The 23673-nt window shown below is 43.8% G+C and overlaps 1 protein-coding gene and 1 long non-coding RNA gene across 4 annotated transcripts; one reads left to right on the forward strand and one right to left on the reverse strand.

The window, feature by feature from the left end:
- Window positions 1–482: 482 nt before the first annotated feature.
- MPC1 (mitochondrial pyruvate carrier 1) lies at window positions 483–10900 on the forward strand. The gene is made up of 4 exons (XM_070517948.1): window positions 483–671; window positions 2788–2791; window positions 9675–9771; window positions 10764–10900. Exons 1-4 carry the CDS (start codon window positions 601–603, stop codon window positions 10898–10900), a joined length of 309 nt encoding a protein of 102 aa, XP_070374049.1. The 5' UTR covers window positions 483–600.
- A 512-nt stretch (window positions 10901–11412) lies between these two features.
- Window positions 11413–22879, reverse strand: LOC139046241 (uncharacterized). 3 transcript variants are annotated; one of them, XR_011506087.1, is made up of 4 exons: window positions 22224–22874; window positions 21856–21920; window positions 17507–19730; window positions 11413–17171 (listed from the first exon to the last, which is right to left on the reverse strand). It is a non-coding gene; the product is annotated as an uncharacterized lncRNA (long non-coding RNA). The 3 variants fall into 3 exon arrangements; XR_011506085.1 differs by having other exon boundaries at window positions 11413–19730; window positions 22224–22879; XR_011506079.1 differs by having other exon boundaries at window positions 11413–19730; window positions 22471–22878.
- Window positions 22880–23673: the final 794 nt, after the last annotated feature.

Here is a 23673-nt window from a genome sequence, read left to right on the forward strand (position 1 = left end):
CGCATCCGCCCGGCCCAGCTAACGGTCCCGCTCCCCGCGGCGTGCACGCCCGCTGGTCTATGCAGCCTTTAACGGGTCACAGGGATGCGTGCTCCCGGACTGCCTCCTCCCTGCGTCCGCTCCTCCGGCTCGAGCCCGCTGGCCCGGGCGGCCGCGCCGGGGCCCCCGGAACTGCAAAGGCCTGCCTGCGACCCGGGCCGCGGCGCCCTTGCGGAGACGAGGACGAGAACCTGGTCCGCCGTGCCGGGAGTGTCACCTTCACGCCCGGGGCGCCGTGAGCCGCGGGCGCCTAGCAACCGCCAGCCAATCCCCGCCGGAGCCCGGCCGTTTTACGGCAGCAGGCCCCGCCCACGCGTGCCGCCGAGGGGCGGGGAGGAGGTGTGCGGCGCGCTCTAGCCAATCCGCGCCGCGGTCTTCCGCTCGGCGCCCTCCCATAGGCCGAAGGCCGAGCGGCGCGGCGCGGCCGTAAGGCGGGGCCGGGCTGTCGTGCGGCGGGCCCGCGGGCGGGCGCGCTGTCCGCGGTCTCCGCTGTGCCGGGTGTCATTGGGCTCCGAGGCGCGGCGGCGAGGGCACCGCGGGCGGAGTGTGTCCGGCTCGGCCATGGCGGGCGCGTTGGTGCGGAAGGCGGCGGACTATGTTCGGAGCAAGGACTTCCGGGACTACCTCATGAGGTGAAGAGTCTCCCGGGCAGGACCCCGGGACCACCGAGGGCTCCGGGTGTCCGGTGCCGGCTCCGGGACGAGGGGCCGCGAGGGCGCGGGCGCCGGGCAGCGGCGCTGGACAGTGGGGCGCGGTGGGCTTTGCGGAAGCGGGGCGGGGGCTGCAGACAGCGGCTCGGGGTCTGCGGGCAGCGGGGCGAGGGCTCCGGACAGTGGGGCGCGGGGCCGGGCAGCTGGGCAGGGGTCCGGGCAGTGGGGCTGGGGCTCCGGACAGTGAGATGGAGGGGTCTGGGCAGCGGAGTGGGGGGCTCTGGACAGCGGGGCCGGGGGTCTGGGGCCGCGGGGCTGGCCGGAGCGCAGGTGGAGGACCCCCGCCCTGGCGCAGACGGGAGCCAAGAGCCGGGCCGGTTTCCTGGTGGGTCCCCTCCAGGTCCCCGGAGTGGGGCGGGGGCTCTTCCCCGCTGCATCTGCCGGGCAGTTGTGCGCCAGGTGTGCCCCAGGTGTGCGCCAGGTGTGCGGGGGACGTGCCGGGTTGGGCCGGGAAGTGCCAGGCGGGGGCGCTGTGGGAGCGTGCGCGCGGCGCTGCAGGTGTCCCAGCTCCTCTGCGAGGACGGAGATCCAAGGAGCTGGGGCGAATTCGCCTCTCCTTTTCTGCATCAAGGACTTTAAAAGTGTCTAAGCGTGGGAGGCAGTTGAATCTGAAATATTCTTATATACGAATATTCTGGCAACCGGAGTAAAATAAGGTGTCTCCAAGGGCATCCCTTTTTCTGATTCTATTTTTCATTAATTCCTCCTTTCCAGTTACAAACAAAGGGCGTTCATGGCTGAATGGCCTGAAGACACACTTTGCGGATTTTATTGTCACGTCTAATCGGAGACGCCTGCTTTTATTTCACAGTTTTTGCTGTAACTTTGAAACAGGTTTAAATAGTTTGTTTAGGAGTATACTTTATACTTAGTTTTTCTGTGTTCAATTTTAAAGTCTAGGCAAGTATAGGGCTGCGGCTTTTTTTTTTTTCAATAGTTAGTAGTGTGGTAAAGAGGTAAGGTGATGAGAGCTAAGAAGTCAGTCCTAGCATAACCATCCAAAGGGTACAGGATGAAGGCGACTGAATTTTACCCAAATAAAAAGGATTGATTTTCTTAAATCCTGAATTTTATTGCAAATACTATTTGCTTCTAATTTTACAAAGCAGTAGGGTAAGAAAAATAATGCCGTCTGCCGTATGGGAGAGTAAATTAGGAAACAGAAGCTTTGCTCCCGCCTTTCCAAAAAAGAAGCTTCTGTACTTAAATAGGACTATGACTAATTAAGGTAGATGTTTAGTATCGTGGAGCAGAATGATTTATCAGATGAACGTGCCGGAAAAATCTGAGCAAAGTGGTAATATGAGGATGTGTTCTTAGTGCTGGCAATTGGGTTTCTCTATGGCTTTGAATATCATCTTAGTTTTTCACTAATGTTTTCTCCTTTGTATTATAAGCCTTTCTAATAGGTACAGCTCGGGATGAAACTGTATAATATAATTAAGAATAAAGGGTTTACACTTTATCCATGTATTCTGATGAGTAACAAACTTCCCCCCATGGGTACCAAAATCCTCTGATGCTCAAGTCCCTAATATAAAATGGCCTAGTACCTTGAATACCACGGTTGGTTGAATTTGAGGATACTGAGGCCCAACTGTATATTTTTTTCTACTGGATAGCTTTCCAAGAGCCAGGCTTTCCAGTTAAGTACATTGATATATGTTCTAACCTTTTTTCTAAAATTAAGTACACTTAGCTTTAATGTTTATATACTTTCTTTTTCCTTTATTGCTTTAGCTGAATTAAGCTTTAACTAAATAAAGAAGAGAATTGCAGTGTCTAGGAAAGTACTGCCTGGTAAGGGCACCAGACTGGGGTTCGAAAGAACGGCCACTAGCCAAGCGATCCCTAGCAAGTCAGTCCCAGGGGACTTTAGTTACCCCGTCTAGGAAGTGGGTTTAATGGTGATTCGGATCTGGTCAGTTTGCTGAGAAAATTAAACTGGATGCCAGATGTGAAACTGCTTGGAAACTCCAAACCACTATACTTTTTATTATATCCTGCTATTTTTTGTGAGCAGAGACATTTTAAAAAGTACTGTTGTGGAAAAAGTCAAATCTTAAGTGTGAGGTATAGAGCTCTGTGATTTTGACCTGAAATATCTTCTGTGAACTGAACAGGTGAAGCGAGTTGTCAGGCTGGCCTGGTTTCCTCGCCGTTCTTGGCAGTAGTGGGATTTCATACCAGCTCTGCCCATCCGTGACTGGGGCAAGGTTGAGATCTCGTAGCAGAACTCTCGCCAGAAGCTCTTTATCTGAGCTTTTTTTCCCCTAGAAAGAGAAACCTTTCTGCCTAGAACTCATCAAGAAAGTTTTCCCTATTTTTTCTTCCAGCTTCTTGCACAAAGCCCCTGCTTTCTTTTTGCAAAGGAGAACAAAGCATAAAGAAGAGAATTTCCTTATGGCTCCCTTCCCATCAGAAGTGAAGTCTACGCCTTCCTTCTCACCTCATAACTTGTTCTGCCTACTCTCTGCTCCCTATCCACTAAAGAGCTGCTGCATTCTTTTCACAGCCTACTGAAGGGGTACGGAGGTTTTCTCAACTAAAGCTGTTTTAAAATTTTAAAAATGACTTTGTTAACAACACAGTTGAGTTTCTCAGCAAAAATTTAAAATCCTATTTCATACAAATTATAAACTCCTATCAATCACATTTATAAATAAGATTGAAATGTCTGTATTGCTAAAGTGGATTCCCAAGTCTATTTTAAAATGTTGATTTTCTTTACCAAGAAACAGGTAAGAGAACAGGCTCCAACTGAAGGCAGCATGTGGGCTATGATTGGATCTGGAATGGAAGAAAACAGCTGTAAAAGCTTTACTGAGACAGTTGGGGACAGTTAAACAGGGCCCCAGTATTAAATAATATTAAGTAGGTATTGGTCATTGTTAGATGTGATGGCGGTATTATTAACCCTAGGCAATGAGTCTGAATGCTGGGTTTGAATCCCGGCCCTGTTGCTTTCTAAGCTGTGTAGGCTTGGGCCAGTTACTTAGGTTTTGTGCTTTGGTAGCTGTTTAATGACATAGCGGAGTGCTTGACCAAAGTAAGTGTCCATTTGTTTTTTATTATTAATATTCCATGTTTAGTCCCCTGGGTTCCTAGAACTCTCTTCTTGGTGCCTTCCATCTCTCCTTTCACTGATTTCTTCTTACTTACCTTAATGAGGATCTTGAATCCAGAACTTCCTGGATCTCTGTTCTATTATATATTTTTCAAGAAACTATTTCCTTGCATACCTTATTGTTGGACTAAAAGAAAGTAGCTCCTTTTTGCACTTTTTTTTGTTTTTGCTCTTTTTGCTCTCCTCTCATTGTCCTCTTGAATTTTAGTTAAGAAGAATAAATGAGAATGAGCCAATAGGTTTTGAGGTAGGACATATATTTTAATGATTGAGTCAACCAAGGTGTGTGCATATTTATTCTAGAGATTTGCCCCTCTTCCTGAGAGAGGTGAATGGATGTGTATATGCACCTATGTATGTGCCAAGGACGTTTTCTTAAATAGAACCTCGATCATGGAGTATTTTAAAATCAGTTAATCAGTTAGCATGGTTATACATCTGAGTTAGTTGAGTGTTTGCAATGAATATTCTCTGGTTAATAAGGTATTCTATTCTAAGTTTATTTTAACTTCTAAGAGCTTTAGGAATTTATACTTATTAACCAGGCGAGAAGTTGCAGTGGAATAACAGGGAATCTTTCCCAAATGATAAAGAGTTAGAGTTGGAAGGGATCTTAGAAGTCAGAGATAGTCCAACACTTCATTTGCCACACAAGAAAGCTGATATCCAGACAGAGCAGAAAACTTGAGACCCTCTGGGCACAAAACTTGTGAAGCCAAAACAGGGATGTCCGTTTAGGATTTAAAGGAAAAGAGTCATGCACAAGAACGGTTTTGAAAAGAAGTAAGGTTCACGTGTTTTTTGTGCACCTTCTTTCCCTGCATGTGCCTCCGTTCTCTCTGCCAAGCTGCTCCCTATCCCCTACCCCTGGATTTCCTTCCCTGGCGTATCACTGACCTTCAGAAATTTAATGAAGCCCGGCATGTTGCAGCAGAACCGACCATAAGAGTTTCTTGCTACCTGGACAGGCCAGTTTCCAGAGATCTTTTCTGTCGTCCAATTTAGTTGACCAGCTAAATACAGTTGCATATCATGCATTCTAATTGCTAAAACTCTCCCCTCATTTCAATTTGAACCAGAAAATCAGATAAAGCTTGGTGAGAATAAATGAAATGCAGGTGAGCATTTTCAGCCTGCAAGAGAATAGCAGTCTAGAATATCTCAAAATCCTGCCCCGCTTCACTTTAAGTAGTGTTATAAATAGACTGTGCTAGGCAGCCGTTTGCCTCCTTTCAGTACTGTATAAGCACCTTATAAATTACCTAAATTGCTCACAGTACTTTCAGAGAAAGCTGGCAATTACTGGCAGTAATTTTAGGAAAATAAGAAACAGATCGGCAATGTCTGGGAGACATTCTGAAAATAAAAATGACCTTAGAAGAAACCTCGAATCAGCCAGTAACTATTCCAAATTAAGGAGAAAAACAAGTTAAAGTTTATTCTGTGGCTGTCATCCGCCTTCATCATCTCCATCATCATCCTCCGGAACTAGGATGATCAAGTTTCTCCTTTGTGAGAATTCATGATCATCAGTGAACCCAAGAAAACCCTTATATGGTTTTGGGGTTTTTTTGGGGGGGAGGATAGTTTGTTTTGGGGGTTTTTTTGTTTTTTTTTTCACCTTCACTGAAATAAAATAAAGGCAGCATACCAAATAAAGAGAAAAGCAAGGATATTTTCTACACTGTTTTACATTACTATCCCCAAATTGCAGCTTGTGTGTTATTTATAAATTTATCTTTCTTTGGAACAGATACTCATACATACTAGGAAGTTCCCTTTTTTTTTTTTTTTTCCTAGTTTGGCTCTGCAAAAATTTGCTTTGTGGAGTTTTGACTGAATAGCTGATTCATGTTTGGACGACTCTGACACAGAATTCTGGGATGTTGGATGTGGATTTTGTGTTTTCTAGGTATTCTCAGATTGTTTTACAATCTTTGGTTAAACCACAATTAAAGGGAACGATCAGCATTATTTCTGTGATCATTTCACGGGTGACGTTCAGATTGAGCAGCTTGTGAAGACGGAAGTTAGTGCCCTCCCCTTCACGTCCGTTTATAATCTGTACTAAGGTCACCTGTTGTAAAATGGGTGGAGTTTGAACTGTTGTACAATTTGAGGAAAGAGTCCTGAACTGAAAACTAAATTATTTCCACGTTGACATTTTAAATTTTAATTACTACATCTTTTCAAATATTTTCATAGGGAAAAAATGTGCCATTGGTGATTTATAGTTAAATAAGAGGCCTGTGTTCAGATCCTGAACAAGGATGTTTTAGGGAGCGTGACCCTGTAGGTGACTGGTCCATAATCCACTAGGTTCTGCTGCCTGCGCTGGTGAGGTCATCGACCCTCTGCCATTAAGCACTGGTGTGGACCTGCTGTGAAGTACAGTGTTGGAAATGCAATTTGTTAAAACGATTCGCTTCACACTGAAAGACGGGCTCTTTCTAGGCTCGTCATATTTCGTGATAGAACCTGCTTGAAGTATATTAGTGGCACTATCAACAGATATCTTCATGCTGGAAGTTAGAACTCCTCGGCCTCTGAAATCAAAACAGCCAGAAGAGCTGTTTGGACAGGAGTGCATTTCATAAAGGATTTATCGCTTTATTTCTCTAAGTGAAACTTTCAGTAGCTAAACTTTAAGATTTTTGCCTTAACAGAACAATTAAGCTATATCCTGGAAAGAAGACTTGTCATTTCGGAAATAAAAGTAATTTACTGTAAAACTTTCAGTGTTTTTTAAAATGCTATTACGTTTACCACTCAGGAAAAGAATTCACTTAACACTGAAGGTTTTTACTATTTTTTGAATGCCTTGTAAATGCTGGCCACCATTTGAGGTTCCAGACTTTCAGTAGTCAACAAAATATAAAATTACATGCCTATTTTTAGGCACTTACATTCTGCTGGTAATCTACTGGTAACCTATTAGTAAGTAAAAATGGAAGTTTCATTGTTAATAGAATTCTGCAGCATTGTGCTTCTCTCCAACTTGTCATTTTCAAAGAAATGCCCCTTTAAGCCTGTGTTGTCTAGTTTGAGAGCCGCAAGCCACACGTGGCAGCTGAGCACTTGATGTGTGGCCAGTCCAAACTGAACTGTGCTGTGAGAGTCAACTCACACCAGATCTCAGAGACTTAGTGCAAAAAGAAAATGTGAACTGTCTCATCAATACGTTTTTATTGATTACATGTTCAAATTAAAATAGTTTTGACATGTTGGAGTAAATAAACAATAAAATGAACTTCTGTTGTCTCTACTTTTGTTAATGTGGCTCCTACAGATCTCTAAGTTACGTATGTGGCTCCTATTTGTGACTTGCATTATATTTCTACTAGACAACTCCACTCTAAGGATTAAGCTTATTTTTCTTAAAATTAAAGTTTAATTTCATGAGGTCAAAGTTCTTAGGAGAAATGTGGCTAGATTTTCTCAGGGAAAAGAAAGGAACGTGTGCTGCTAATTGTGGTTCTGTTACTGAAACTTGAGTACCCATGTGAGGCTGAAGTAACCTAATAGAACTGAAATCTTTCAAGGCATCTGATCTTCTTTTTCTTTTTTCCATGTCTCCCCTGTCCGAACCTCGGTGACTCTTCACAAAATAGTACGGTAAGAAAATTGTTTCTACTTCATTTCAGGTTTTTGCAGACTGTCTGCATTAACAAAGTTACGGACAGCAGACCTGGCTTCCTCTGTTTGAGATAGCATATCTAGCCACCATGACTGGTGAGTTATGGGCCAAGTGCACTCCCAGTGTCCCTTGGGTTCTCCTGGTCCACTCTGGACGGTAACTTCTCTGCAGGACCAATGCATTGACTGATAAATATCTGGCAGAGCATAGACCAAATGTGTATTTTGGAAAAGGGAAGAGAGAACTAGAATCTTGTGCTAGATAGAAAGGATGCATTATTAACTTTCTAAGCCTAGCTAGTTACGTAAACTGGTGTTGCAATTAGTTTTACCTTTTATGTTGTTTTTAAGAAATATGTTTTAGGTATAGCTCAGTGCTTGCAATCACAAGTGTATACATAACCCTTAGCTCGCAGAGCCCTGCTTCGTATAACCCTAACACTCATCACACTGAAACTCTGAATACCGGCATTTGGCCCCAAGTCCCCGGGGCTACTTAAAGTTTCAGATTTCTGCCATGGTCTTACTGCATGGCCCCAGCTGTGAGGGAAGATGCCTGTGTGCCTGGTCTAGATAAGCCCCTCGTAGTGTAACTCTTCAGGCTCCATTACAGCCCCGGTCTCTGCATGATAAAGTGGGCATCAAGACCACCATGCAGAGTGGGTCAGTGGAAAGGGATTAAACAGAGAAGAGGAAAATGGAGCAAAGTGGAGAAAGGCCTGGTCCAAAAGGAGGAAAGGAAGATGACTGGATGATGGAGAGTGAACAGTGAAGTGACACCCGAGGACAGGACAGGTGGGAGAAGAAGTGGGTGAGGGGGGCAACTCTCCCGCAGAGGTCTGGTGGGTAAGGGCAAAGGGAGATGGCCACCCCTCACCTCGGCAGAGTGAGTAGCTTAGATGGTACCCAGGCTGGAGGCAGGAGGACGAATTAGCCGCCCCAGAGCCTCAAAGAGTCTGTATGCCAGCTGCACCTAATTCACAGGGCTCCTGACTCGGGTGTTAGGCTCTTGAGCACTTGCAGTGCTGGCCTAGGGGCGCTCTGATGATTTCATGGCTGCTTAAGGCATAGGCCACATGCTTACCTTTGAGCGTGTTAAGTAAACATTTCAAAAATACTCTTATATTGTGCCAAATGTAATTCTCATTTGTTTTTCTAGTATTTCCCTTATTTCCCACTTCTGTGGAATTTTTGGATTTGCTGACTCCTGGTCAGCCTTAGAAATGCAGGTCTAGACATGTATTCTGCCGTCTGAATTTCCCTTAAATTCTCTGACCCGCAGAAGTCGAGCACTGTTTGATGTCCTGATGACTACACAGGGTGTTTAGCCAACAATGTGTGGTTTCATTCATATTTTAAAATAGTGTTTGCAAATTGTACATTAATAAAACAATTTTTAATTTCATGGGGAAAGCCACTGGACTTATTTCAGCCTCAGAAATTAAATTAAACTGGATGTTGCTGCTGTTACCCATGAACATCTTAGTTTTGGTGTCCTGGGATGGCTTAGTTGTAGAATGAAAAACTGATGGTCCTTTGTTTTTAATAGAGGTTGTTGCTGTTACTTCAAAAGTATTTTCCAATCTTAACTTCTTTGTATCCGGGGTTCTGAGTGTAGACTTCTGGGTTCTCTGATCTTAAAATAGCACATGAGCTGAAAAGCAGTTTCTTCCCTTATTAAGTTCCTTTCTTCAGAAAAAGTGTCCAATTTGGGTCTGCATTTTAAGAGATACATTGACAAATAATGAAAATTTGAAAAAGGAAGTTTGGGTAGATTTAAGCATTACGTTATGGAGAATAGTTCTCAAAAGGTTTAAGTTACGGCAAGCGTGAATTGTGTAAGAAGTTAACCTCATTTTAAAATTCTCTACATGGGACAATCAGATTACTGTGTTGTAATCTGGAAGTTGGTAGGGACCTTGGTAAACTGCCAAGTCCTTTCTAGCTCTGGGCTCACCTTGTAGGAACTGCTGATTCATAGGCAAACACTTGAACAATGAAATACCTCGTGTTAACCATCCATCAGTTAACCATTAAACCCACCAGATGTAAACGTGAACATTCATTTTCACATGTTTCACATTATTGTTTAAGAGAAATTGCAGCTGTTCACAGCATTGCCTTATCTTTCTCCTCTCATCTTTCCCTCTCATTTTTTATAGCACTTCTGGGGCCCAGTAGCGAACTGGGGTCTTCCCATTGCCGCCATCAATGACATGAAAAAGTCTCCAGAGATTATCAGTGGGCGGATGACATTTGGTAAGGATGCGGGTTTGAATAATTGAGAGAACTTACATGTGTATAATTCTAGCATAATATAGCTCCTGCTTACACTTTAAGTTTGTAGCACCAGATACTACTGTCACTATTGGAAAGTAACATAAAGAATAGGATGGCGGGGCCGGCCCTGTGGCCGAGTGGTTAAGTTCGCACACTCCGCTTCTGGCGGCCCACGGTTTCGCTGGTTCAGATCCTGGGCACCGACGTGGCACTGCTCATCAGGCCATGCTGAGGCAGCGTCCCATGTGCCACAGCTGGAAGGACTTACAACTAAAATATACAACTATGTGCTGGGGGGATTCGGGGAGAAAAAAGCAGAAAAAAAGAAAAGAAAAGATTGGCAACAGTTGTTAGCTCAGGTGCCAATCTTTAAAAAAAAAAAAAGAATAGGATGGCATTGAAGGTGCTGCTTCTCCATAGTGAGGAAGAACCAGGACTACTTTGAAATATTTATCGGGGAAGTGTTAAGGGCTTGTTGCCTTTCAGTCTTAGTATACTCAGTTGAAAAATGTGTCCTCTTGAACTTTATTTGGAAAAAGTATCTTGTTTACTTGAAACCATGATATTTGACCATAAAACTATCATGAAGGGATTAAATAGCGATTCTTTCAGATAATGGATTGTGAACAGCTCTGGGGGACAGAAGAAGTGGCTAGAACTAATTTCAGCCAACTCTAGCTAACAAGTATGTTCCTAACATGTTGAAGTAATCAATAACAAAATACCTAACAGTAGAGTAAGATATCTGATGTGTTACCGTTCCTGGAAGCATTTAAGCAGTGACTTAATCATCCGTCAAAGGTTTTAGCAGAAGAGATTCTCTTCCGGGTTCAGGCAGTTGAGCCGTTGCTCTCTGTGGCCCCGTCACCTCTGAGTCTTCCAAGTCGTGAGCCGTTGCTCTCTGTGGTCCCGTCACCTCTGAGTCTTCCAAGTCGTGAGCCGTTGCTTCTCTTTCTCTGATGTTTCGGCAGCGCTCTGCTGTTACTCCTTGACCTTCATGAGATTTGCCTACAAGGTGCAGCCTCGGAACTGGCTTCTGTTTGCATGCCACGCCACCAACGAAGTAGCCCAGCTCATCCAGGGAGGACGGCTGATCAAACACGAGTAAGCGGATTCCCATTCAGTCATTCTTGTTGTGAGGAACTGGGGAGAGTGAGATGGAAATCTTCACAGGCGTCGAGGGGCCGGGCGGCAGGTGTGCGCGGATGTGCGTCAGCACTCGGGGAAGCTCGATTCAGAGCAAAGACATGCCGTTCAGTTTAAAACAGTGGTTGGGCAATTAGTACAATGCAATGCAAATCCATTTTTTAAAACATGAAAAGTAACATGAAATAGGATATTCCTGTTTCTATAAAATTGTCTGTTGAAATAAATGTTATGTAAGGCGTCTTCTTAAAGCCACCCCGGGCCTGTGAGGCTGCCAGTGAGGTTCTGTTTCTCATTGCGTTTTCCTCGTGTTTATTTCCAGGATGACTAAAAGGCCCCAGCAGGGCGGCAGTGGGAAATGAGGAGCAGCTCTTTGAAGGGGTGGCGTTGCCAGCTGCTGCTGCTGAGTCACAGATCCCGCCACCACGACTGGTCCTGTGAAGGAAAATAGGCTGAATGCTATTTTTATTAACCAGACTCTTTTTATAGAACTAGCAGAGAGTCTTTAACCCAGCTCTCTGCTGCCTTACAAATATGGAATATTATATTTCTCTTCATAAAGGGTAGCTGAAAATATGCAATCAATTTAATAATTCCCCATGATGGTTTTATCTGCAGTAATATGTATATTATCTATTAGAATTTACTTAATGAAAAACAGAAGAGAACAAAATTTGTAACTATTAGCATTTAAGTACTCAGAATTCTTGACTTTTTCTTTAATGACCATGAGACAACCAACAGCTGGCCACATAATTAAAATCTCATTGCCAGTGTTTGAAAAAGTATCTGTATTTCCATGCAGTGTGTTTATTGAAATGCTGTCATTTAATGGCAATAAATGATTTAAATATTTGTCAACTAAGTATGACTGAATCTTAGTTAAGAAACTATAGAACTATATCCCTAAAAAGAGAATTATAGGTTAAAAAATGGAACTCCTTGAAAGTTGTTAAGTTGGCCGAGGGAAATGACGAGCTGGAAGGCCAGTTTCTGGAAAGCATTGGCAGTCCCAGCTCCTTGGAACGCGTTCTCTTCTGCGCAAACGTTCGGAAATGCACCTGACAAAAACCCCAGGGTGACCGACTTCAGGCAAGCCGCCCAAGTGTTCTGGACTTCGGTTTCCTCTGAAGTACGTAGTCTCTGAAGTAGGTGATCTAAGAACTGTGCTGTTTTCCAGAGAAAACTGTGGAGCTCGCGCTCCCACAGGATATGCTGATGGCCTGGCCGCCGGCGCTGCACCGGGCACCTGGGGAACGATGCATCCCGTGGCCCGGGAGCTGCTCCTGGAGGAAGCGTCCTGAGAACGCAGTGCTGATTTCTTAGTTCACGTTGTGCACTTAAGGTAGGAGTTTAAAGACTTCACAGTGAATAGGGGCACGATTCCGTCTTCTCTGTGGTGGTCATGGATGAGAGCGGCGGAGGCAACGCTGACCTCCTCTCAGCCAGCCTGTTCCCGCTGACTAGTTTCTCTTCTGTCACTTTTTCTTTTTCCTGTAAAGGTACTAGACAGCTTACAAAGCATTTTCATAATGTTCCCTCTTTGGAGCCACACACAGCCTCGGGAGGCCAGCAGGACTGGGGCTGCTTCCATTTTATATGTGAGGGAACCTGGGCGAGAAGCTGGGAGACGCCCCGTTCCTGGCAGGGCTGGGGCGCCACAGCTGCCCCAGGCCTCTTCCTGCCTCCTGGCATCCGGGCCCCGGCAGGTGACAGCCGGGAACAGTGCCCATCTTTGGCTGCCTCGGGCTTGTTCCTCCAGTTAGCCGGACTTGAGGTTGGGTAAGAGGAACTAGCGTTAAGCACCTAGATGAGTTTAATTAAGCTGAAACAGTGTCTTCTACTTTACTTATCATACGGGTAATGTTACTGGTAGAAGATTCCAACTGTCCAGAGGCATACAGAGTAACAGCTGAAGCTTGCTGTCTTTGCTCTTGTCCCAGCTCTCCAGAGTCAGACATTCAGCTTCTGTGCTTTGGGCTCTTCCTTGTGTCACCTTGGAAGAATTCTCATCCTACCCGTCTTAGTGCCAAGTGAGGAGCAAGGGCATTTTCTCTCCCTCCATCAGAAGGGTTTGTTAGCTCCCTGAAGAGGTGGCCTGTAGGTGTCAGCCCCACTGGAAACCTGAGGAGCCCCAGACCCAGCGCAGATGAGGCAGAGAGGAGAGCAGGAAAGGCCCCTGATAGAATGGGGTCAGCAGGCTGGTTCAGTGAGCTGTTCCCATGCACCTGATGAGAAAATACAGAAAGAGTGACGCCAGCGAGGTCATTTCTGCTTTCCAAAAGCTTCCTGTGATGTGAGAGAGAAACCTGGAATGAGCACAGACCAACACCTGCAAGGAAAGTATGCGCAAAACAGCGTTGCGCGAGGCAGGAGTTGGGCCGAGCGTCCGCGAGAGCTGTGAGATTGACTGTCCCAGATCAGAGAGACAAAGGAGCCAAACAGGAGGCTGACCTTGCTCCTGGCTGCCTCCAGGTCTCTGCAGGCTCCCACCAGTCCCACTTTCTCTCTGCACGGAGCCCCCAGTGCTGGCGGGGACAAAGGCAGGGACACAGAAGGAAGAGTAGCAGCGGGACAGGGTATGAAATGTCCAGCTAGGATCTGAGTCCTAATTTCTTTTTTTATTTCTTGAGGAAGATTAGCCCCGAGCTAATATCTGCTGCCAGTCCTCCCCTTTTTGCTGAGGAAGACTGGCCCTGAGCTAACATCCATGCCCATCTTCCTCTACTTTATATGTGGGACACCTGCCACAGCATGGCATACCAACGAATGCCATGTCCACACCCAGGATCCGAACCGGCAAACCCTGGTCTGCCAAAGCAGACTGTGTGAACTTAACCACTGTGCCACTGGGATGGCTCCTGAGTTCTAATTTCATATAGCATCCACACCAAGATAAAAATCTATTCCACAGTAAGATTTCCTTTGTTTTTTTAAAAGTTCTTGGTTGCTTTAAAATCGCCATATCCAATGTCTATCATTAGCAACAAGGACGCTTGGGCCAGCTGGGCATTCAGGGTATAAGTGATAGCCTTCTCTAACGAAGAATGACCAGTTGTTAGACTTCCTTCTCACTGATCAGGAGGCGGCAGCCATCCCGGCAGCATGGACTCCTAGCCCTGGGCGAGCCCTCCCTACTCTTTTATCCTGGGCATTTGCCAAGCGAGCTTTGTCTCCTAGAGACGTTGGAAGCGTGTTACACAGAATGTGGTAGGTGTTGGGTCTGCACTAAGAGCAGTGTGTGTGGTAGTGTTCCATCAGATCTGGTGCCTTCAGAGTGGTCGGTATGGTTAGGGTTCTGGTATGTGTTAGCAGCAGACACTGCTGGCCCCGTGAACACGCTGACCGTGAAAGGGTCAGCATCTCAAGGAATGATGGTTGGTCACTAAAACATGAAACACCGAAATTGGGTTGATGAAAACTTGATTACGTTGAAAGCCCAGTAATATGTATTCAAAATGTTCGATTACCACGTACAACATCCTCTCTAAAAATAATACTCAAGGGCTCCAAATAGTTCTCATTTCAAATAGTAAAATACAGAGTTCGAAGACACAAATGCGTTGTGACCATCTTCCAAGATGAAGTGACACTGTCAATACCAACGTGCCTTGATGGTTTCAGCCACAGAGGCATTCCTTTGTTATGATAAATTCATGGGGCAGGGTGACAATTGAGAAGTACGTCTCGCACAACCCAAACCTCCTGCTCAGGCAGTGCGTGGCTGGCTCTGCGAGGTGCAGCTGCCTGGGGGCACGACTCGCCAGTGGAGGAGACAGTTGAGAGGTCGATGCCTTGTTTCCTCCTCTGCCACAGTTGGCTGCGAACCACCTGCCCCTTCCCCTTCTGGTCCACGCTCCGCACAGCCCTCAGGCATTCTGGACCTCAGCTGGGTTCAGTTACTCGTCTGCTTCCATCTTCCTCTTGGTCCCGCGGATACTTTCTCAGACTCATTTGTACAGAGCATTTACAGACCCAGAGAAAGTCAGCACGAGTGGTGACTTCTGATGCTTACCCCAGATTGCTCAGGAGTCATTTGATTGTCTCAAAAATGACTTCCGTTGTAAGATCTAGAAGAGAAACGAATGTCAAGACCGTGTCATCCTCAAAAGCAAAGCCCGAGTTACCTGGGGCTGTAGGCCTAGGCAGGTGAGTGGCCTCTGAGAGGGTGAGGGCTGGACCGCAGAGAGCTGTGGAGAGAGGTGCCGTCCCCATCGGACATCCCAGTCCTCACCCTCTGACGGGTCAGCTGTGGGGGACGGTCCTAACCAAGTGGGCCCACAGGGCTCCTGGGTTTTGTTGTTTTCGGTGCATGTAACAGTAAGCACAGAAAAGTTGCTTGGGGATTAGCTGCTCCCTGACACCTTTGTTACAAAAGCTAGTCGCAGGTCAGGACCTGCTTCACCTACAGGCGTCTTAAGCAAACGTTCATTAGCCAGCAGTTCTGCCAGCAGGCCCAGAACCCCGCTGGTCACCTGTATTCCTGATGGGCTTCAGCCCTGATTGCTTTCAGGTGCTTCGAAAGGCCCGTCGGAGGCAGAGGCCACATTTCAGCCCCACTGATAACTCCCACTGAAACACAATTCCATTATGGTGGCTGCATGGTGGTTTCCTGTTTCTAGTTATCAGGTAGCCTGCTACAAGCTAGTTTACTCCATTAACTGAGACTGGTCACTCACACCAAACATGGTCCCTACTGAAAAGGCAGGATGAATGCTCAACTTTTTCCTTTTCTACCCAATTGTATAAGTAAGGAGCTGATTCAATAGCTATTTCAGTTGTAACAAATTACTTTGAATTTTTTTGACTGTTTCTCTTTTGATCATTAATTTTCATAGATTGAATGTGTTTTTATCAACTCCAGTTATTATTTTTGTTTTTGGGTTTGTTTTTTTTTTAACTCCTCATTTCCCCGTCCCCCTGGCCCCTAGCTAGACAAAATATTTCTAATCACATTGACTGGTGGCATGAAAAAGTGAGGAAGTGAAATATATATTTGCCAATACTAGAATAATTAAGTGAATATGACCAATTTTTTCAATGAGCATTATTCAATAAACATTATTTCATCCTGTTTATTGAAAATTTAAACAGAGATACATACATAGAAGGAGAGAGGGCAATAGGACTAGAAACGTGTTTATTGAACTGTTAACATTGTTTTGGGTAGTGGGTTTTAAGGTGATTTTTATGTTTTTTTTTGTAAGCTCGCGTTCATTTTTTTCAAAGTAAGCAGATATGAGTTTTACAGCTGGAATAAACTTATTTTTAAAAGAAAAACAATTTTATCGTGCATTTTTCACTTTTTTAGACATTGGGAGAGTATTAACCAAAAGAAACAACGTTTGCAATGGCTCCCTGTCTCCTACAGGATGGGGAGTGAAATGTTAGTGGAGAGTGAAAGCTACATCCACGGAAAATGGACATTAACTTGTTCTCAGTTGTGTGATTGATGATTATAAATTTAATCAGAGTTTAGAGACAAGAAAATCAGTGTGAAGTGGAGTGCTGGAACAGGGGTTCATGCAGAAGATGGGGTTTTATGTTGGGACCCTTGATCTTGTGACCCAGTGTGAACACGTAGAGGTTAAAGGTAAGTATCAGGATTTGTGAAAGATTTAATTTTGGGTCAAGCTTTAAGTAAATGATAAATTTTGTTTTATCATTTTTATTGAGGTATAATTGACATAGAACATGAGATTTCAGGGGTACAACATAATGATTTGAAGTTTGTCTATATTGCAAAGCGATCACCACAACACCGCAATAAGTTTAGATAACATCCATCACCATATGTAGTTACAAAAATGGTTTTTCTTGTGACAAGGACTTTTTGGAAGGACTCTAACAACTTTCAAATATGCAATAAAGTATTAGTAACTGTGGTCACCATGCTGTGCATTCCATCCCAGTTCTTACTTTATAACTGGAAGGTTGTACCTTTTGACCTCTTCACCTATTATCATTCTTGTTGGCTCAGATGGCATTCCTTTGGGCACTAGAAGCCCCTCTAAAGGTGCCTTCTGCTACGACCCCACTCATCTTTGAGAGTTTCCGTGTGTTCTGGCACAGGATGCCTCCCGCCCGCTCTACCTTCCTGCCCCCAACGGGGGACGTCTCCCAGAGAGCTCTGGCTCCGTGTGAAAGGAGTGGTGTTTGTACCCAACATACAAGCTCTTGGCAGATCTTGCTGCTAGAGGGACGTCACTTCTTGGCCATTTCAGTGCATGGTACTAAAAAGGATTTTTAAAATCATGAGTTCATGTTGATATTTCCACTTGAATTCTAGTATAGTATTCCAGTTGTTTTTTCTTTTCATAATTGAACCTTTGTATACTAAATAACATTATTTCTAACAACACAAACATTTCATTGCTTTCTTTACCCAACTATAAAAGAAAAATAGTCTCCCAGTCGTACTGTTATTATCATAAATAATGAAACTACTGAATAAAAGCTCTAAATTTTCCCTCGTGTGTCCTGAGACTGTACGTCCTGAGTAAGTTTGAAGTAATAGTTCTAAATTCACTTATGATAACCTTTGACTGTATGTTACGTAAGCACTTACCCAACGTAGAGTTTGCTACAATCGTTCACGTCCATTTTAGCATGAAGGCTTTTGCATCCATCAACTCATAGTTGTGAGAAGGCGGTAGCTTTTGGCTAGAACTCCTAGTACAGGAGGTGGAAGGTCAGTCTGTCAAGGCGCTCTGAGGTCACACAGCCATCTGAACGATTCACTCTCCACCAGTGCTTTCAATTCTAGTCTGACTACACTGGAAACAAAAATCTGCCTTTTACTATTTAATTTCCAGGACTGTTACAACCAACATAATTTAACTTTCTAATCTTGTCCTAACGTGAAAGTTTCATCTTTGCCTTTTTGAGTTATGACTTTTCTCTTTAAATAAAAATAATGATATCCAGTCTTTATACATACACACTGTGTTTTCACACTAAGGCTTCCATGGCATCAATTCAAATAATTCTCTCAGTTAACAGTCCCTTGACTTTGTGTGAGTCAGTGTTTACTTTTCCCCTGGGGGAGAGTGTAAGGAGAGCTATGGGATCTCCAGATCCCCCAGGATGAGCACAGGTGATGTATGTAAAGGGAGCTCTTTAGGGTTGTGTCAGAAATCTGTTCACTCAGAAGTCAAACTAAAGGCAACTTTGCTTTATTTGTGTATTTTCCAGCACAAATACCCTTCAAGTCGTTCACCCACCTCAAACCATTTAGTAACTATAGTTATTTACTCAAAAGAACAAACAAAAAAAAAAGAGTCGTGCATGACCAGATTTGTGGAGTTTGGAAGAGCAGCACCACGTTTGGCAGGGTTTTTGCCAAAAGTTAGGGTGAAGTTCAACTCGGGACAGCTCGAAGGCTGATGCGTGCGCCATTGCAACATCTCTGCTTCTGGCTGAGAGAGAAATAAGAGCACAGAGCAGAACACTCTTCAGACAGGCTCCAGGAGCGTGGCCCGGGCGTGCCGCTGTCCCTTCCTCTCTCTGAGTCCAATGCGCTTCCCGTTTAACACGGAACAGAGAGCACTACACACACTGTAATAGACGGATCAGCAGATCCAGTCTTTTCAATTTTGCTTGTGGTTTAAATTCAACCACATTCCACTTCTAAAAGCCTTTCTAATTTCAGAATTATAATTACTTCCTGATTCTTTCAAAAGTTGCAACTTAGAGCAAAGAGTAGGTCTTTAAAAACAATTGGGGTACATAAGCCAGTTGAGGGGTGGGGAACAAATCTTCGCAGTTACTTTTTCTAGACAGCTGCCTTGAAAGCTCTCCAGATCCATGAGATAGCATCTCAGTCGAACAGGTGAACTTATGATGTTTTAAAAATAGTCTAAAAAATCCTGGAACATGTGAGGGAGAACTCTGCAGCTTTTATTTGAAAGGCTTCCTTTTCATTGAGAAAGCAGAATTACAGCAGCCCTCTTAGAAGCGTGTACGTTTTCAGTTTCGGATCAGCTGTTTTAGGTCGTATAACATCTTGGGTATATCTGGGGCCTTCTGCCCTCAGGTAGTTCTGAAGATGTTTGCTTTTCTCTCCTCTGTCAGACTGTAGGCTCCTTGGGGGCCCTGCGGGAACTTCTGTCACCATCCCAGCCCATAATATCTTAAACAGCCCCATATATTTTAGGAAGTTCTCAAACTTCCTGTTTATCAGCTGTCTCGAAACCCGAAACCCGCCCCCCAAGCAGCCAGAAGCAGGGCGGGGCCTCCCTCTGTGCCAATCAAGCACTCCCATTTGGAAGTGAGAGTCACAAGAAAGCAGGCTCTCTGCAGAACATCCACTTCGCTAGTCTACATGCAGCTTTCGCCACTGAGAATGGCCTCGGTTCTGGCAGCAGAAGCCCAGGCATTAATCTGGTGGTGGCAGCAGTGACAGCAGCGTTCTCATCTGTCCAGTCCCACTGCACGGTTTGGGTGTTGGTCCTGGCAGCATAGTCTCAAAGCCTGTTCCCAGTCCGCACGATTCTGTGAGTGACCTCACAGCCTTTAGTAAATCCCTTTTGTGCTTAAACCAGTCATTGTAGATTCTGTTTGCAATTAAGGACTCTAACCGACCTCAGACAAGGAGCATGACTTCTTAGTCTGCATGTCCGCAATTCCTGAGGAGAGTCAGTAGAGGCCATGTGCACCTGAAAATATCTTTTACAATTGTTACAATGCGATGTCTTCTTAGGCAAGACCAGAGTGTTGGGTTCCCGACTTTGCAGGCCCAGAGACTTTCATCAGTGCCCAAGTTTCTGCGAGCGCTCAAAAATCCAAATGTACTAGAGACGGAGGTATAAGACAGAAGGACTTCTTAAAATTTGCAATAATAAATATAAATCTTGGGGGCCAGCCCCATGGCTGAGTGGTTAAGTTTGCGTGCTCTGCTTCAGCAGCCCAGGGTTTTGCTGGTTCGGATCCTGGGCAGAGACCTAGCACCACTTGTCAGGCCATGCTGAGGTGGCATCCCACATAACTCAACTAGAAGGATCTACAACTAGAATATACAACTATGTACTGCAGGGCTTCGGGGAGAAGAAGAGAAAAAAAAGAGATTGGCAACAGATGTTAGCTCAGATGACAATCTTTAAATAAATAAATATAAATCTCAAATGGACTGAAACAGCTCACCGCTCATGTTGTCAGGATAAGTGACTCTACATTTGACTACAATTAAAGAGTCTGGGAGTCAATTTAGAGCAGGAATCACTGGAACATAGATGAATGAAAGGAAGGACGGGGGGAGAGAGATTGAGAAAGAAAAGGAAAAGAAAAGAAGTGGTTCAAATGGAAAGAATTCATGGAAGGCCAAGCAGGGGACAACAGAAAACCCACGCCTAGAAGTATTATACCAAAACCTAAGAATATTGAAAGCAGAAAGTTCTAAAAGCTTCCAAAGGGAAAGAATCATCTATAAATAGGGTGACAAAACAACCTATCAATAAGTAGACCATATGTCTTAGTTTACCCAGGACGGTCCTGGGTCACACCTACTGTCCAAGCTTAGTTATTGGTAGTGTCTCCTTCACTCTCAAAAGTGTCCTGGTTGGATGATAAATTATATTTTCACCCTTCCTACAAAGGAATAACAGGCGAATTGATGGAGGGCTTCTCAATAGCAAAACAGTACAAGAGGATAATAGTGTGATGTTTTTAAAGTATTAAAAGAAAAGAACTTTGAATGTTAAAATTTTATCCAAATTTTCATTCAGATGTGAGAGTATGAAATAAACATTTTCGGTCACATAAATCCTCAAAAATTTTGCCATATGTTGAAAATGCTCTTGAAGGAAGGGTTCAGATGAGAAAAGAAACAGATCCAGGAGATTGTTAGAGGAGACATGGAATAAATAGTGATCAAATACCTAGGTAAAGTCTATTATATGACAAAACGGGAAATAGAGTGTATCCAGAATAGCCAAGAAGTACAATAGCTACACTGTGGGAGTTGAGAGAAGACGGAGACCAAGGGACATGATCATGTGCAAAAATCTTTAATTGTGAAGGGTACAATATAGATATTGCTAAGCTTACTACTAAGGGCAAATATGCATCATGACAGGCTTTAAGAGTAACCACTGTGAGGACAAAAATAAAATGTTTAGCTTTTAAATGGGCAGAATACCCAAAATGACCAAAAGAAAGCAGGAAAAGACAATAAAATAAATAAAAAGAAAGTTCAATAAAAGCAAAATATGAAATAAGACAGCAAAAACAAATCCTAATATATAGCCATTATAATAATTGTAAATGGATAAAACTTAAAAATATAAAGACTCTCAGATTGAATATAAAGTAATATCCAATGATATGATATCTAGAAGAGGCATGATTCAAACAGAAAGACCCAGAAAGACTGAAAATAAAGGATGGCAGAAATACAAATAAAATGTTAGCAAGTAGAATTCAGCATCCCATTAAGAAAATAATTCACCATGACCAAGTGGGATTTATTCTGGGAATGCAAACTTGTTTCAATATTTGACAATACATTAATATCATATACATATTTACAGATCCAGGAAAACATCATATAATTATCCCCACAGATGCTGTAGAAGCCTTGGGCAAAATCAAAATGCATTCCTGATAAAAATTTCTCAATTTGGTAAAGCTAGCATCTTACTAAATAGAGCAACATAAGAGGCATTTTCACTAAGATCAAGAACAGGGTAACGATGCCCAGTATTTCCTTGACTGTTCAACACTGTATAAAAGCATTAGCCAATGCAATTAATTAGATAAAACAAGTCAATTACAGACATAAGAATTGGTAAGGAAGAAGTAAAAACTATCTCTTTGCATATTATAGAAAAGTATACTAGGAAAACCCTAGAAAATCAATGATAAAACTAACTCCAACAATAAAAGAATTCGATATGGTAGCAGGATATAAAACTTACTTACAGAAATCAAGAGTCTTCATATACACAAACATTAACCAATCGGAGGACATGACAGTAAACAAAATCCTATTTACAATGGGAACAAAGAGAGAAAATCGTTAGGAAGAAGCATGACATGAAATACGCAAAACCCAAATGAGGAAAACTTTAAATTATTCCTAAAAGACAAAAAAATAAATTTGAACAAATGGAAAGAACTCCCCCCCGACCCTCCGTTCTTGGACAGGATGATTCAGCATTTTAAAGATGTCAGTTCTCCCTAGATTAACTTAGGAATGCAATAAAATCCCAATAAAAAGATCAGTTAGCTTTTTTTTAAATGGAGTTAGACAAGTTACTATTAAAGTGTATACATAATAATAAACATACAATTATAGGTAGACTACAGATGAAGAGACTGGATACAAAGAGGTAGACAGCTTCTCTGACAGCAGTCACAAAGCAAGGAGGGTCAGGGTTTGAACGCAGCTCTTTAAGACCAGAACACACCACCTCACCACTAAGCAATGTTGTCAATCTCAGTTCCCAGTAATCGTGGAACATTCGCCTAAGACTACAAGTTCTGAAATGTTAATTGCCCATAGTCATGCTAGCCAAGATGTTTGCCTCATTTTACCTGGTCTCAGCTCAAGTTTCATAAGAACAGTGCAGGCATTTGTCATCCAGCTGCAGTTTTCCTAACTGGAACTCGGAGAACACACAACCAGTCAGGGAATATAATTTACACCATGTGGAAGCAAGATAACCAGTATGAGAAGAAGTCCTCCCAGAATGCCCAGGGCACAGAGCTGCTCCCCCAAGTGTAGGTCCTGTCTGCTCTTTCTCCTCTTACATCAGCACTTGTGGTGTGGTCTACAGGCAGAACTGCAAGGTCTAGACCACAAGTAATAATGGAGATGGCGCCTCCTGAATATGAGTTACGAAAGAGAGCGAGACAGAGAGGGAGAGAAAGAGAGAGGAAGAGAGAAAGGAAGGAAGGGAGGGAGGAAGGAAGGAAGGCAAGAAAGCAGGGAAAGAAGAAAGAAAAAGAAAGAGAAAGACAGACAGGAAGGAAGGGAGGAAAAGAGGAAAGGAAGGAAGGAAGAAGGAAGGAAGGAAGGGGGGAGGGAAGGAAGGGGGGGAGGGAAGGAGGGAGGGAAATAGAAAGAAAGAAAGAGAGAGAGAGAGAGAGAAAAGAGAGAAAGAAAGAAAGAAAAGAAAGAAAGAAAGAAAAGACAGAAGGAAAGACAGAAAGAAACAAAAAGAAAGAAAGAGAAAGAAAAAGACGAAAAAGGAAGGAGGGAGAGAAGAAAGGAAGGAAGGGAAGGAGGGAAGCAAAGAAAGAATAAGAAAGAGAGAAAAAGAAATTTGTCAGTTTGTTGTCATCAGTTTTAGCAACCAATTAAATATTTTGAGTTTGCAATAAAACACACTTCTATGAAGGAAATCTATGCCCTTGTCCCGTCTGCGGGATAACTTTGGTTTTCCCGTTTGAAAGTTCAGCTCTCTTGGGGACACACTCATGGGTTGTGCTGGAAGAGACTGCACCGTGGACCTGCAAGGAGCAAGCTGCACCTCAGCAAGAACCTGGAAACTTGAAAACATCTGCTCCTCCTCCAGAATCCCGGTACCGAGAGGCCAATCCGTTTTCACCGTCATTTGCCCTGTCCCCAGGTTGAGGCTATTTTGTGGCGAAACCACGCCATCTTGTGGCTTCACAAGATTCCAAAGCTGAGGTCAAGGATGATATATTGTGATTCGTGTTCAGCTAATATTTGTGGTAAGGAATATAACATTTTTCAAAACACATACATCCTCCTTATCAGAATATCCCTCTTAT

The sequence above is a fragment of the Equus asinus genome, chromosome 1 (genome assembly GCF_041296235.1).
Source record: "Equus asinus isolate D_3611 breed Donkey chromosome 1, EquAss-T2T_v2, whole genome shotgun sequence".
NCBI classification, from domain to species: Eukaryota; Metazoa; Chordata; class Mammalia; order Perissodactyla; family Equidae; genus Equus; species Equus asinus.